At 37.5% G+C, this 15885-nt stretch overlaps 3 protein-coding genes across 3 annotated transcripts; 1 reads left to right on the forward strand and 2 right to left on the reverse strand.

Moving 5' to 3' along the window:
* Positions 1–693: 693 nt before the first annotated feature.
* Positions 694–5802, reverse strand: LOC113316927. The gene is made up of 2 exons (XM_026565088.1): positions 5039–5802; positions 694–1179 (listed from the first exon to the last, which is right to left on the reverse strand). Exons 1-2 carry the CDS (start codon positions 5633–5635, stop codon positions 1132–1134), a joined length of 645 nt encoding a protein of 214 aa, XP_026420873.1. The 5' UTR covers positions 5636–5802; the 3' UTR covers positions 694–1131.
* Positions 5803–6104: 302 nt separating this feature from the next.
* LOC113316474 (F-box protein CPR1-like) lies at positions 6105–7061 on the reverse strand. Its single transcript, XM_026564644.1, has one exon. The coding sequence runs from the start codon at positions 7059–7061 to the stop codon at positions 6105–6107; it is 957 nt and encodes a 318-aa protein (XP_026420429.1).
* Positions 7062–8250: 1189 nt separating this feature from the next.
* Positions 8251–10743, forward strand: LOC113316475 (B3 domain-containing protein Os03g0619600-like). The gene is made up of 5 exons (XM_026564646.1): positions 8251–8667; positions 8832–9228; positions 9345–9484; positions 9622–10326; positions 10480–10743. The coding sequence occupies exons 1-5, from the start codon at positions 8251–8253 to the stop codon at positions 10741–10743; spliced, it is 1923 nt and encodes a 640-aa protein (XP_026420431.1).
* Positions 10744–15885: the final 5142 nt, after the last annotated feature.

Raw genomic sequence — 15885 nt, forward strand, 5'->3', positions numbered from 1 at the left:
TTTATGATTCTGGAATACGATGTGATACTCTAAACTCTTGCCTTATCATTGTGTGCAGATTTTGATTTTGAATTATTAATGTGCACACAATGGTACACATGGTTGTTAATGTTCACGTAATTATAAATATGTTAATACACGTAACTGTACACAGGTTCAAACTTGCAGGTGTGGTCATAGTTGTACACATGTATTAATTGGGTGTACAAAACTGTACACATGTTAATTCACATAGGTGTACACATCCTGATTATTAATGTGCACGTAGTTGTACACTTATTGATTCTTAATGTGTACATAGTTGTACACCTAGTGATTGTTAATGGTACAGAACCATATTAGACCTTGATACACATCTGACATCAATCCTTTTTTGTAACAGATGCATGAATCCCTTGGTCGCAGTTAATGAGGACTGTTGAAAATAGAGACAACACAAAGATGATTACCTTTTGATTAATGCTTGCAATCTCTTGAAAGTTTTAGAAGTCGAAGTAATCTTAAGATTAGTAATAGTCCTATATCAGACAAATGGTTGCAAGGATCTTCCATATATTAGATTAGGATTGACTTATTAATCGCCAATCAGTGATGGTATGGATGCCCAAATAGTCCTACATGGGCTATCAGCTAGCCAACAAAATATTTCAGAGCGAATTGAAATCCGGGCCTCTCTATCCATCCATCCATTCCTTTTTTTTTGAGCAAAGAAGAAGGAGATTTATTGAAAACACAACAAGAGAGAACAACCACGACAAAGACAACACACAGAGTACAAACTGACTCAGACAAACATCTAATTCTTGCTTTCTATTTCTAGGATACTAGCTATAATATTTGGAGGATCTTCTCTCCAAACCTGAAATCCAATGCTAGTTCTAGCAAACTTAGCTAACTTATCTACTACACTGTTACCAGACCTTTTATGAAAAGAAACTAGACAAGACTCTAAATTTTGGAGGATTTTTTGACAATCAGTGATAACATTTTGATTCTCCCATTTAAAGACATCTATACTACTATTACAACACTCAATGACTGACCTATTATCTCCTTCTATGATAACATTCTTGAGCTTCATTTCATGCACCCATTGCAAATCTCTTAGCAGAACTAAGGATTCAGCTTGATTTACATCTCTGGCTCTTGCTGAGAATGCCATTGCTGCCAAGAATCCCCCTGCAGAGTTACAAATTATTAAAGCAAATCCTGCATTAGTATTCTGAGAAACAAAAGATGCATCTATGTTATTTTTATCCAGTCATATGGTGGTTTCTTCCAATTTACATGCTGACTAATGCAATTCCTGTTGAGAGAATTGTTTTGAGAATCTGTGCAATTTAGGCTTATGCTATTTATGTATTCATGAATTTTAAGCACAATAATTCTAGGATGATAAGTTTTGTTTTCAAAGACTTTCTCACATCTTGCTTTCCATATATTCCATATGGTGCAAGCAGCAAGATTTGCCAGATGATTATTAGTAGCTTCTAGAGAGTTTTCATCAGCAAACCAGGAGATAATCCACTCTTTAACAGTATTGTGATTCTTCTTGGATTGATGCAGGGATGAAGATATTCCAAACCAGATAGCATCTGAGAAACTGCATTCACTTAGCAGATGAGTTGATGTTTCTTCTTCTTGACCACAGAAAGAGCACAGGCTGCTGACATCTTTTCTATATTTGCTGACCCTTTTATTAACTTGTAAGATGTCTTGACAACACTTCCATAAGAATTTTTGAACTTTATAAGGTATTTCCATATGCCAAAGTTTCAACCACTGAGATTCCTGAAGAATAGTATTTTGTTGAAGAGGAGCCCGAGTCTTTATAATCTCTCTGTATAAAGAATTGGTTGTGAATTTCCCACATTTGGTAAGGGACCATCTCAATTTGTCTTTGCCAGAGCCGGGAATTCTCATATTTATGATTTGATACACTTGAGAACTATTGAAATGATTGTTGAGCTTGCTGACATTCCAAGTTCTAGTATCTTGAGAGATTAAATCAGCCACCATTATGTTTTTGTGTATTTGTTGAGTGGAAGAAGCAGCTTCAGGGTTCACATCTTAAGAATTTGGATACCATCTATGCATCTGAGCTTTCACTGAAGTACCATCACCAATTTCCCATATGTAATACTTTTTGATAATTTCTAGCCCTGTCTCTCTGCCACATCCAAGAACTTCTCTTTTTTGCTGTATTATCTAACAAAAGATCCTTTCCCTTGAAATATCTTGCTTCTAACACTTTGTACCACATGGCTTCTTTTTCATGTATGAGTCTCCAAGCCAGTTTAGCTAGGAGTGTATGATTCACCACCTTCAAGTCTTTCAGACCCAAACCTCCATTTCTTTTTGGTTTGTTTATTTTCCTCCAAGATATGTTGTTGCCTCCTTTTGCACTCTTTTTGCTCCAGAAATAGTTTCTTTGGATTCTTTCCATTTTAGTTATTGTTTTTTCCGGAACTTCAAATAAACCCATTTGGTAATTTGCTTTTTAGTGCTGAGAGAAGCTTGTATCTGAGTTGTTCTGCCAGCTTGTCAGGTAAGTTTCCCTTGCCATGTTTGTATCATAAAATCCATCTGATTAACTGCATTGTTTAAAAACTTATCTTTGCTTCTGGGAGTTGGTAGAAGAGTTCCCAGATACTTTTCTTTTTCATCCATTTTCTTCATTTGTAACCAATTGATAATGTTGTTACAATCATCTTCATTGAGATTCTTGCTGAAGAACACACTTGATTTTTCTAAGTTGACCATCTGACCAGAAGAAGAAGTAAACTTGTTAATTAGCTCCTTGAGATTATTTATAGATCTTTCAGTAGCCTTTGTAAAAAGAATGCAGTCATCTGCAAACAGTAAATGTGAAATTGTTGGCCCTGTTTTTGCTGGGATCACTGGTTCTATGATTTTCTGATTAGCAACATTTGAAAGCAATCTACTGAAACCTTCCATGCACAGAATAAACAAGAAAGGAGATATAGAATCACCCTGCCTTAACCCTCTTGTTGGAGAGAAGAATTCCATTGGATTTCCATTGATAAGAATAGAGATTTTTGCAGTACTGATACACTTGTTTATTAGATGACATCACTTCTGAGAAAACCCCAAATGACTCATAATTTGATGCAGAAAATCCCACTCCATTCTATCAAAGGACTTTGCCATATCAAGCTTGACCCCCACCACACCTTGAGTAGCTTTTGTTGTCTTCATATATTGCATCATCTCATGAGCAATAATGACATTATCATGAATGTTCCTTCCTGGTACATAAGCTGTCTTCCATGGAGAAATGACCTTGTGAAGAATAAGTTTTAATTTAGTGGCTAGAATTTTTTTTATAAGCTTGTAAGTGATGTTACACAAACTTATTGGCCTCAAATCAGTGGGTCTAGTCATTATTTCTTTCTTTCGAATCAACACTTGAAAAGTTTCATTTATTTGACTTGGAAGATGGCCAAAGGAGAAGAATTCTTGAATCATTTTTGTTACTTCCTTACGAACAATGTTCAAGTATTTTGACAAAAACCAGCTTGGTACCCATCTGGTCATGGTGCTGCCCATGCTCTGATGGTTGAAATAGCTTGATGAATCTCCTCTTCACTTGGTGTTTGGGTTAATATTTGATTTTCTTCATCTGTAATGCAAGGATTAATCAACTGAAGAATTTGTGGATCTACAACATGAGGGGAAGAAGTGTAGGTGTTGCTGAAATACTTTGTGATTAAAGACTGAAGATCTTCTTTTGTTGAAACCCATTCTCCTTCTTCATTTAGAATTGTATCTATGTGATTTCTTCTTCTTCTGAAGTTTGCTTTAGAATGAAACAACTTGTAATTTCTGTCCTCTCTCTTCATAATATTTTCTCTGGCCTATTGATATTGAATAGCTGATTTCTTTTTGTACCACTGATCCAAATCTTCTTCAGGAGCTTTGATCTTGTCTTCATTTTGATTTCTGGAGGATCTTTCTTTCTGAATTTGCCTCTGAATCTTAGTGATTTCTGTGTTTATATGACCAAAGACAGTGTGGTTCCAAGTGCCCAAAGCTTTTGTGGCAGCTTGCAATTTCTCTGACAGGTTCAAACTTGTATTCTCTGTGGAGTTCCAAGTATCTTCAATCACTTCTTTGCAGGTAGGGTTTGTGAGCCAAACTTGATAAAATCTTCTTATCTTTGGATTTTGTTTTGAAGTAGGTTGGGTTTGAAGGAATATTGGTGCATGATCAGAGCCATGAGGGATGAGATTGTTAATGATTGAGTCAGGGTAAGAGATAAACCAATTGTTGTTAGCTAAAGCTTTATCTATCCTGGTCTTAACATTTTTTGGATGCTTCTCTGATTTGACCATGTAAATGGAGAGCCTGTGAAGGGAATATCTCTTAAGCTATGAAAATATATGGTGTCATGAACAATCTTATATGATGGTAAGGGGTTTGTGATAAAGCTTTTCTTTTTTGAGGTATGAAGAGTGATGTTGAGGTATCCTAAAATGAGCCAAGGGGTGTTTATATTCTCACCCAACTTCTGTAAATACTTCCATTGTTCTTCTCTTTCATTCTTTTTTATGAGAGCCATACATGCAAGATAATAACCAGCTTCTATCTTGTAAATGAGAACACACTGTTAAATGCATCATGTTGCTAGAAGTATGAATGATTTTAACTCCTAGACCATCTTTCCAAAGAAGAACTAGACCTTCAGCCTTACCAAATGTGTCTTGACATTGTATATTTGGATATCCTAAATGGGCTAAGAATTTTTTGACTTTTTCTGTTTTGTTTTTTGTTTCAGACAAAAACAAGATATCTGGATTATAATGATAAACACAATCATTTAGATGCTGCTTAGTTTTCTTATTTCCTATTCCTTGGACATTCCAAGTTAGAATTCTCATCATGCAAACTATATTTTCACTACTTTTAGAAAAAAGAGGTTTCTGAATGTTTAAATGGGAGATATATATGCAAAAAAATGAGAACTAATGTTAATAGACAAATCAAAATGAAAGTAGTTTAGAGAAAAGATTAAAACCTGATCATTCTGCCATCCCTGGTTGCCCTGCTGCTGATTGATAAAGTTGTCCCAATCTCCAATTTCGTTATTATACCTCTGATTATAGTAATCTTCATAATTTTCCATGTTGTGGCTGCTTTCGTGCTGTATTTGAGACTCTTGATCTTGAACATTTTCCTCATAATTTGCCTGAGAGGAGCTTCCATATTCTCTGCACCTTTTGTGGCTTCCGACATTTGAACTTTCCGGTCTATTTGAAGAACCTTGAGAATAAATGGTTGAAACCAAATGATCATCCTCTAAAATAATGAAAGCTCTTTTTTGACCAGTCTTCTTCTTGTTGTTTTTTTTAAAAAAAGCTCTTTCTCCTACTGCAAATTCTGGATTATTCTCCCTTGGATCAATGATTTCTCCAAAATTTTCTCCACCAAATTTGAAAATGTATCCTGCTATAATCTGAACATGGTTTGCTTTTTCATCACATTCTCCTTCATTATGATTTTTTGCAAAGCAAAAAAAATCTACTAATGCACATTTTGGTTTTTGTTTTTGCAAACTAATGAACGCATGGTTTTTGTTTCTGCAAACTAATCTACCTATGCACATATTTAACATAGTAGAGAAGATCTAAACACAGGTATATGTCACATATGATTGGTGAATCTTAACAAAGATCAGCAAAAACTCCACAATTAATAACGCACAAAAAGTCCATTCAAGCAAACTCAGATCGCAGCCAAACAAAGAATGTTTCACCAGGAAAAGAAAAAGGCAAAATGCACGTACATAACAACAAACTCAAATTTGCAGCCAAATAAAGAATATTTCACGACAAGCAAAAGGAAAACTATATATGCACATATATAATAAAATGGTACAGTGTTATTTTAAAACACAAAAGAGATACACATATGGGATGGATACAGGGAAGTATGATTTCCCACTTTCAAAAAGAACCAAAACAAGTTTCCTAGCCAACATTCACAATATCTGCATACAGGCAATAGACCATGTCATGTGGCTTAGCGCAAAAACCCGAGTTAAGTGAATACTAGAGTGACTTTTGGCGAAGTGTCTCCCAACATTATGCTAAGTCCTGAATTCGGTCATCTTGCCCAACATAAGTACGTGAGTTGAGTGAAAATAAGCTCGTTACGTAACTCTCTGCTATGCACGATCCATAAATACCAGGAATCGTCACTTTTTTAGCTTTATCATGTCTCGGATTATATAAGATGAAACTATGATCATAATTTGCCAAGAGAATTTCACCATTCTCAAATGAGTGTACCAGAGAATTGATGCGAAAAGGATAGTGTACAAGCAACTGATTATTAGTAGTGTAAAGTATAGACCAAGATTCTTTTACACCATATTCCCGCATTACCCACATATCAACACGACGACCAGGTTGTTGGAGAAATAAACAAAGACACCCATCTAGTGCTCCAAGTAGCTGTTTTTTTACTACACCCTCATTTTCCACGGCTGCTGGCAATGCCAAGTCTTGAAATCTGTCTTCACAAATACCAAAAGAAACAATAACATCAGGGATTCTTTGCATTTGCATATTTTCAACTCCTGGCCTGGCTAACCAGTGAAGAGATCCATGAACGGTAATGCTCGAACGTCTAATATACCACTGAAAACAGTAAGGTATGAATTGATAAGTGTTATTCCATGAGTTTGATCCAAGATTATAAAGCTGAACCCCACATCTACTAGTGACTCCAACAAAACCCACGGCTTTAATCAACTTAAAATCACCAATCTTACAATCATAACAAAACCCATATGTAACTCTATGTTTATCGATTATTAAATCACATGGAAACTGATTATTTGGCGATTTGGGTACTCTCTTATATTCTTTAGTTGTTGGATTCCAAATACAAATGATATTCTCATCAAAATATTGATCACCAACAAGAATGCACAGCAAACCATTAGAAGAACCCAAAATATCAACATGACATGCAGATTCGAATGGATAACGTATTTCAGTACCCTTTTCACATTCTTCAGATGCTGATAAATTCATAGAGTAGATTATGTGTTTACCATCCAAAAAACATTTAAAAATGGTATTAGGATGATTATGATTATTTTCAATAGAAAGATCATAGTGAATTTTGACAAAACTAGGATCGGAGAGTAGAGTGTACCAGAGTTTGCATACACACCTACATAGTGAGATAGACTTAAATGGTAACCTTAAAAGGATGTTCATGAGAATGTCCTCCGGAACAGGAATGCTTGACATGATTTGTTCTTATTCTTGATTGTTTGTTTGTTCGATTGATATTGAGAATATTTATGGTCAGGGCTTGGTAAACAAGAGTTGAAAAATGATTAAGCTTCCATTTGTATGAGCTGAATTTGAGATTTTATCAGAGAGTTCGCGAGCATCAACATTTTGGTGCTATTAACAGCAAAGACTCAGCTACTAGGTTTATATTTGGGCGGCAGGAACAAAGTACTGGTTACACGTGGTAACAAAGTGAATGGGATTGCCTGAGTTGTACAAACACGTGTTAGGAAACATGCGCACAAACCGACCAAACCAAATTAATTTTCTTAGTTTTGGTTTCCCAAAATGTTTTTTTTTCCCTGAAAATTAAAATGTTCGGGAGAGTTTTTCTGGTCGGTCTAACGTGCGAAATTCTTGATTAATATTCAGTGCGGGTAGAATAATTGTTCAAGTAGGCTTTTATGCATGCGAAATCTCAAAGGCATCGTACAAGCAATTCCATGAATGGTGATGTTACAGGTCAAAGTACATGAGTAATATGCTGTTTCGTAGTAAAGCCAGTTATTAGATGCCTAAAGTCAGGGGCAGAGCCGTGAGAATGCCATCCAAGTGCATGCTTTTAATTTCCATTGGACTATCTTTGTTAACTGTGCATTTTAACAATACCAAAATCGTATACCTCAATTGGAAATGGGTCCTTCCTCGAGATCCCAACAATAGTAAATCTCTAGATGGTGAATCATCTGCCGCTCTAACAGGGGCTACACTTGTCTGGGAGACTCTAACACGTATGCCTGAACTAGAATCTGACGAACATGGCTTCCATTAACCGTGTCGGAAACTGGGAAAGCTTTAATTAATTCGTACGCTGTCTAGATAAGACATTACAAGAACTTGTAACGTAAGAACATCAACTATAACAGTAACATACACCACCGCAAATGTGCTAGGTTTGCTGCAACGCTAACATAGTACTGCAATGGAACCTAGAGAAGGAGTAACAAACACAAACCCACATTCAAAATCAAAACAACCCAAGATTGAAATGGAAGAAAGTAAAGCATTAGAAGTTACAGAATTCAACGCAGTGATAATAGCAGAAAAAGATGATCAAGGAAGTTTAAATATGAAACAATTAGCACCACCAAGAAATAATAGACATAAAAAAGTTGATGGTAGAGGAAGAAAAACAAGGATGCCAGCTTTACGTACAGCTAGAATCTCTCAATTAACAAGAGAATTAGGTCATAAATCTGATGGTGAAACTATTCAATGGTTATTACAGCAATTTGATTATTGCAGACACAGACAAGAAATTGTGGGAACTGAGCGAAATGACAATACACCACCCTCTTTTTTCAAAGTGATGATGATGGGAGAGTTCGAAAACAATCTTGTAAGTTGCTCAGATTTCTTATATTTGATGTGAGCTAAACATGCAAGTCGCTTTGAAGATGGTTTATCTATATAATGTTATAATTACTCTCTTAATTAACTTGTAGTTGCATGAATTGTTGATTAATTGTCTGAATTTGTTTAATATTTGACTCAATTATGCAGAAGATACCAGTAGATTTCGTTGGGAACTTTAACGGGATGATACCGTACGATTCTATCCTTCGAAGTCCATCAGGATGCTGGAATGTGAAGGTTATAGAAGAAAAAGATGGTGGTTTATATTTCCGGAAAGGATGGCCTGATTTTGTTGAAGCACATTATTTAAGCCATGGGGATATAGTTACTATGAAGTATGTTGGCATTTCGCAGTTTGATGTTAAGTTGTATGGTACAAACGGATGTGAAAAGATATTACCTTCTATGGGTAGCAATGGCGTAAAATTGGAATATGGAGAAACAAGTAAGGGAAGATTGACTAATTATGGTTCCGAGTTTGATCAGCACAGTTGTCGTGCAGGCGATTTTGGAAGAGATTCCTTTTGTCAGGACAAAAGGAATTGTGAGTTATTCTTGCAATATATGCATCTGTCTTTTTATTAATTATTTATAAGCTCAGGCGATTAGCGTAATCCTATCTAACAGTGTACACATGTTTCTTATGTATGCATGCTTTAGGTGGATTGTTTAAGTGCGATGAGCTGAAGAGAAAAGCAAATGTCATTGAGGGAAGGACAAAGGTCGATCAAGCAGAGTGTTTCTGTGAAGGGAAGCCGTATTTTTTCGCTAGTTGGACAGAGAATAAGAAATATCAATTGGTGAGATTCCTCGTATTATTTTTCTCGTGTTAGAACTATCCGAATGTACCATGTTGGTCATCGTAGTGTTTATGTACTTCAATTTAACTAAAATTGAGTTGGATTCTGTATTATTTGATGGTTTATGTCTCTTGCAGGAGATTCCTGAAAAGGTGGTAAGGAAATTGGAAAGTAGATTGTCTGATATTGTCGCTCTGAAAAGCACTAATGGTAGACTTTGGAATGTTGAACTGAAGAGATCTGAAGGCAAGGTTTGGTTTTACAAAGGTTGGAAGGAATTCACAGAACATCACTCTTTAAGGGATGGTTATGTTTTAAGAATCAGTTACAATGGGAATTCACAGTTTTATGTCCGCATTACGAATTTTTTGGAGCCTCTAGATGATTCCGAAACCCAAGGAGAGTCTAATCCAAAGAAAAGGTGTCAATTGAGCAAAAGGGAAGAAGACGATAACGTGATATTGCTGGACACATCTCCATCTCGAACTCATGTTGAAAGTAAGACAAATGAGGAAAGATCAAAGTTGTCAGTTCCTCCTGGTTTCGATATCCCTGTGCAACTCAACAAAAATAAGGGAAAAAAGTCTTTAGTATCCGATGAAACCAGGTTACTGTGTCTAGGAAATGAAAGAACTACATCAGGTGATTTTCTACCAGTTGCTAAACAAGATGAGATTAAAGACACGTCCGATGCGCCCGCATCAAAACTTTTCCGTAAATCATCATGGAGAACCAAAGGCAAAGAAATGGTGGCTGAAGTAACCAAGTCATTCAAGCCCCAGACTCAATATCCTTTCTTTGCTGTTTATATGCGAGATAGCTATATAACTAGTGCGTATCTGGTAAGAGATCTTGACCTAAAAACTTCACTCTTTTATAAAAACCCTTGATTATTGTCTTGTCACTCTTGAATATACAAAAACAAAGAAAACTAATTCGCCATCTACTTATGTGGTGTGTTACCAGAAAAATGAAAAATTTTCCTACTTGTGCAGCATATTCCTAGCAGCTTCGCCAAGAAATATCTTCCGAATAACATAAAGAATGTCATGGTTCGAAATTCAGACAATAATGTGTGGACGGTTGGATATTTTTTCAGAGGTTATAGAACACATCTAGCTGCTGGTTGGAGTTCTCTTAGACGACATTTATGTATCTCCGGAGGAGATGTTTGTGTCTTTGAGCTGCTCAAGGAAAAAGATGCAGAAATGAGAGTTTCAGTTTTCAGGGAGATTGACAATGTGATAACCAGGATATGATCGGGTTACAAAAGGTGTCATGCTTGCTTTTATTTTATTCTATCGAAGTACTTGTTAAGTTTGGTAATTCCCTTGTGTTTCATTCATTCATCACGTTTCAATTTATACAAGACTCAACTTGGGTTACAAGACACAAACCCTAAACCTGCCGACTTGAGACCGATTACTTGGGTCTCAAGTTTGCTACGTACGGAAACAGACCCTTTACATGGACTGTTCAAGTTGGTCCAGAAATCCAGACCGAATACGTAGCACTATGTATCCCGTAATACCCCCTCAAGACGGAGCATGTAGGTCACAAATGCCCATCTTGGACAAAAGACCTTGAAATTGAGCTTTCCCTAAGGATTTGGTGAAGATATCTGCCAATTGCACCGCCGCAGGAGTGTAAGAAAGGGATATAATCTTCTGTACTATAGCATCTCGAACAACATGACAGTCCACCTCTATGTGTTTGGTTCGTTCATGAAAGACTGGATTCTGAGCAATGTATAATGCTGATTGACTATCACACAGGAGCTGCATTCCATGTGGATGACGAACCCCCAAATCACCAAGTAATTGTTTCAACCACTTCAACTCACATGTTGCTGCTGCCATGGATCGGTATTCTGCTTCAGCTGAACTCCGAGAAACAGTTGGTTGCTTCTTTGTTTTCCAAGACACCAGTGAATTCCCAAGACGAACAAACCATCCTGTCAATGAACGTCTAGTCAAAGTACAACTTGCCCAATCTGAGTCATACCACCCTTGCAAACTTAGGGTACTATCAGAGCGCAACAGAATGCCTTGCCCAGGATTCTTTTTCAAGTATCTAACCACTCGAAATGCAGCCTCCCAATATTCGATTCTCGGTTGTTGCATAAACTGAGACAGTGTATGTACCGATTATGTAAGATCAGGTCTAGTCACTGCCAAATAAATCAGTCTACCAATTAGTCTTCTATATTTTTCAACATCAACGAACAAATCTCCCTGCGCCAAAGCCAGACGATGATTAGTCTCCATTGGAAACTCAGCAGGTCTAGCTCCTAATAAACCTGTTTCCATGATAATATCCAATGCATATTTCCTCTGGCATATATAAATACCCTGTTTGCTGCGAGCTATCTCCAAGCCGAGAAAATATTTCAATTTTCCCAAATCTTTCATCTTGAAACATTGTCCCAAGTATGATTTAAATGTATGAATCTCCACTAGATTATTCCCTGCGATAATCAAATCATCTACATATACCAAGACATTAAGCTGTATGTCTCCCTTGGTCATAGTAAAAAGAGAGTAGTCCGAGTATGCTTGCTTAAAACCATATTTCTTCAGGGTTGTTGATAGTTTGGCAAACCAACAACGAGGAGCCTGTCTTAAACCATATAATGATTTCTTCATTTTACACACCATATTTGTCTGACCTTTGGCAAATCCAGGTGGTATCTTCATATACACCTCTTCCTCCAAGTCTCCATGAAGAAATGCATTATGTACATCCATCTGATGTACTTCCCAACGTTTAACTGCTGCGACAACTAAAAAAGTACGTACCGTTGTCATTTTTGCAACTGGTGCAAATGTCTCTTTGTAATCCAATCCTTCAACCTGATGATTCCCAAAGATCACCAAGCGTGCTTTTAATCGCACCAACTTCCCATTTTCATCATACTTCTCCGTGTAAATCCACTTACTCCCTAGTGCTCTCTTGCCCGGCGGTAATTCTTGCAATTCCCAGGTACCTTTTTCTTCCAAAGCTCGGATTTCTGCTTCCATGGCTTTCCTCCACCCTGGATGCTTCATAGCTTCTTTAAAGTTGCGTGGTGCATACCCAGCTGATATAGCTGCAAGATATTTCTTATGCACAGAAGAAAATTTATCACAACTAACATAATATGTCAAAGGATAAGGCGTACCTGAGGATGATGATTGTGTAGAATGAGGATGAGGTAGACTGTTTTCTCGAATGGTGTGCGTCAAAAATCCTTTTAGTCTGCTAGAAGGGATCTTCTGGCGCTTCCCTTTACCCATGTCACCCTCAACTACAACATCATTGCGAGAAGCAACATTTTCTTCATGCTGTTCATTCTCGGACTCAGCTGAAACACCAGCACCTTCAGTTTCAGTAGAAGGACCAGCATCCTCGGTCGCAGCTGAACCATCAGCGCTGCCTGTCTCAGTTGAAACTCCAGCGCTATCCGTCTCAGTGGAATCTCCACCTTGAGGAGCTAATACAGCTCCTTCTCTGCTTTCATCTTCACTACAACACTCATCCGGACTGTACTGAAGCCTCTCAGCCAATACACCTTGCGTATCAGTCGCAGATGAAGCATTAAATTTCGACTGCATCATCTCAGTCGCTATCTTACGTGACACAACCTCAGTCTGAAACGGAAATTGATGTTCAAAAAACTTGACATCTCTTGACACCCTAAATTGTTTCGTGTCTAAATCATATACTTGCCATGCCTTTTTACCAAACGGATACCCAAGGAAGAAACACCTTCTTCCTCTACTCGCAAACTTATCCCCTTTACTACTTTGATCATGCACATAGCACAGGCATCCAAATACCTTCAACTGATGATATGGAGGCTGTTTTCCAAACAAAAGCTCATACGGAGTTTTATGATCTAAAATAGGTGTAGGCGTACGATTGATTAAATACGCAGCTGTCAATGCGCATTCCCCCCAAAACCTTATTGGCAAATTGGCTTGAAATCTCAAAGCCCTTGCCACATTCATTATATGTTGATGTTTTCTCTCAACTTTTCCATTCTGTTGTGGTGTACCTACACAGGATGTCTCAAACACTATCCCATTAGTTCGGAAGTATCCACGCAATGCATTGAACTCAGTTCCATTATCACTTCTAACAATTTTGATTTCATTATTAAACTGACGCTTCACAAGAGCAATGAAGTTAAGAAATGTCTGTTCAACTTCAGTTTTGTTTCGAAGCAAATAAATCCACACACCTCTTGAAAAATCATCTACTATTGTCAAAAAATAATGTGCTCCACATGATGACTGAGTCTTATACGGACCCCATAAATCTATATGAACCAACTCAAAAATACAACTGTATTTACTGAAACTACTAGCAAAACTACTCCTATGATGTTTTGCTTGTGGACATATATCACAAGCATCATTATTCTTCTTTATTAACCTACTTATTCCTTGTAACTTCTGCAACACTTTCTATGAAGGATGTCCCATACGCTGATGCCATAGCTCATACGTATCTCCATTAACAGCCATAACTTCAACTTGAGGCACACCACAGAAAATATACAGTCCACCTTGTCTCTCAGCCACTCCAATCATCCTCCTCGTCAACCGGTCTTGTATAAGACATAAACTGTTAGTACATTGGATAATACATCTTTTCTCATCAATAAGTTGTGTAACCGAGATTAAGTTACAAGTTATCTGAGGCACATAAAGCACATTCTCTAGTCTCAATCCCCCAGGTAGAATAACAGTTCCTATCTTCTTAGACAATGCAGACTTCCCATCTGGAAGTCCAATATTGCATGCCTTTATATCTTTTATCTCTATCATGTCATCCTTTTTATATGTGACATGATTTGTTGCCCCCGTGTCTACAATTCACACAGTTTTATTCTTCTTACCTTGGAGCTGAGGCGTGGATTTATTTGAGTTTAAAAACTCAAGCACCTGTTGAAGTTGTGTTGCTGTGACTCTAGTCAGACCTGACGCTTCTGATGAGGATGCTCCACCTGACTGCCTTGCATCTGATATGTTAAGGTTGTGTGCTCGAACCTGGTTGCCTGCACCTTGTCCTCGACCTCCTCTACCACCGGTAAAGTTAGTGCCACCACGCCCTCTGCCATTGGTTCTGCCTCCACGACCAGATCCTCTTCCACCTCTAGGTCTGTCTCCCCACCATTCTGGGTATCCAATACGTTGAAAACACCCATCCTCTGAGTGTCCATCTCTGTTACAGTACTTGCAATGCTTGTTAGGATCATATGTATTATGACGTTGATCAGATTGCACTCTGAATGCCATCACATTGTCATGCACCTCCGTAGACATAGCTATTTCTCCTATACGCAGACGCTCCGAGTTGACCATTGTCTGGTATGCTACATCTGCTGATGGCAACGGGTCTCTAGCCAATTCATCATAGTTAGTCCCCTTTAGAACATGGCGTGATGATGATACCTGGACCATCACTTGATCCTAGATGGTAGACTGGATTCTTCTTCTGCATATCATACTCTATATTTTTCCCTTTGGATGACTCTGTTTCACCCTCCATTGTTTTCTGTTAGGGTTCTTAACCGGCTCTTGATGCCATGTTAAGTTTGGTAATTCCCTTGTGTTTCATTCATTCATCACGTTTCAATTTATACAAGACTCAACTTGGGTTACAAGACACAAACCCTAAACCTGCCGACTTGAGACCGATTACTTGGGTCTCAAGTTTTCTACGTACGGAAACAGACCCTTTACATGGACTGTCCAAGTTGGTCCAGAAATCCAGACCGAATACGTAGGTCTCAAGACACAGTCTTGATCCCAACACTACGTATCCCGTAATAGTACTAATGTATGGTATCTCAAAATTTTAACTGCTGTCATGAAAAGAAAGTTCATATGTTATGAAGTTACGAGTATACGGGAAGATATTTCTATACTTAGTGATGAAGATTTAGTGAGTTCCCGTTCGAGCAAACTCAGAGTTGCTGCCAAACATAAGAATGTTTCACCAGAATAAGAAAAGACGAACTGTCTTATGCACAGAACAAAATGGTAATATACCAAAACACAAAAGAGATGCACATATCGGATGCACGCTGAGAAGTCTGATTTTATACAGTTCCACAATACTTCTTTCAAAAAGAACAAAAACAAGTTTCCTAGCGAGTAGCGAACATTCATACATGCAATAAAACCATGTCATGAGTTAAGTGAATGTAAAAGGCAAACAGGCAATAGGTTGACCTTGACAGAAACTCAGTTTCCTTTTAAATAAATCTCTAAATTAAATAATAGGATGAAATTGAAATAGCATGTGAACACTCGTTAAAGAGGTTGCAAAAAACGGGACTCCACGAGCATCTATTGCATTTACATACTATTGAAGTTTGAAGCAATTGCGGAGTTGTACAGCTCGTGAGAGCA

This window comes from Papaver somniferum, chromosome 10 (genome assembly GCF_003573695.1).
Source record: "Papaver somniferum cultivar HN1 chromosome 10, ASM357369v1, whole genome shotgun sequence".
Taxonomy (NCBI): Eukaryota; Viridiplantae; Streptophyta; class Magnoliopsida; order Ranunculales; family Papaveraceae; genus Papaver; species Papaver somniferum.

What these genes read in the sequence shown, in the direction of transcription:
- LOC113316927 (XM_026565088.1), bottom strand. Translation starts at nt 5,635, where the DNA reads ATGTTAAATATGTGCATAGGTAGATTAGTTTGCAGAAACAAAAACCAT. An exon ending in AGGGATGGCAGAATGATCAG is followed by an intron (nt 1,180 to 5,038) that starts GTTTTAATCTTT and finishes GTAACTCTGCAG; the next exon opens with GGGGATTCTTGGCAGCAATG.
- LOC113316475 (XM_026564646.1), top strand. Translation starts at nt 8,251, where the DNA reads ATGGAACCTAGAGAAGGAGTAACAAACACAAACCCACATTCAAAATCA. An exon ending in GAGAGTTCGAAAACAATCTT is followed by an intron (nt 8,668 to 8,831) that starts GTAAGTTGCTCA and finishes TCAATTATGCAG; the next exon opens with AAGATACCAGTAGATTTCGT. An exon ending in ATATAACTAGTGCGTATCTG is followed by an intron (nt 10,327 to 10,479) that starts GTAAGAGATCTT and finishes CTACTTGTGCAG; the next exon opens with CATATTCCTAGCAGCTTCGC.
- LOC113316474 (XM_026564644.1), bottom strand. Translation starts at nt 7,061, where the DNA reads ATGAATTTATCAGCATCTGAAGAATGTGAAAAGGGTACTGAAATACGT.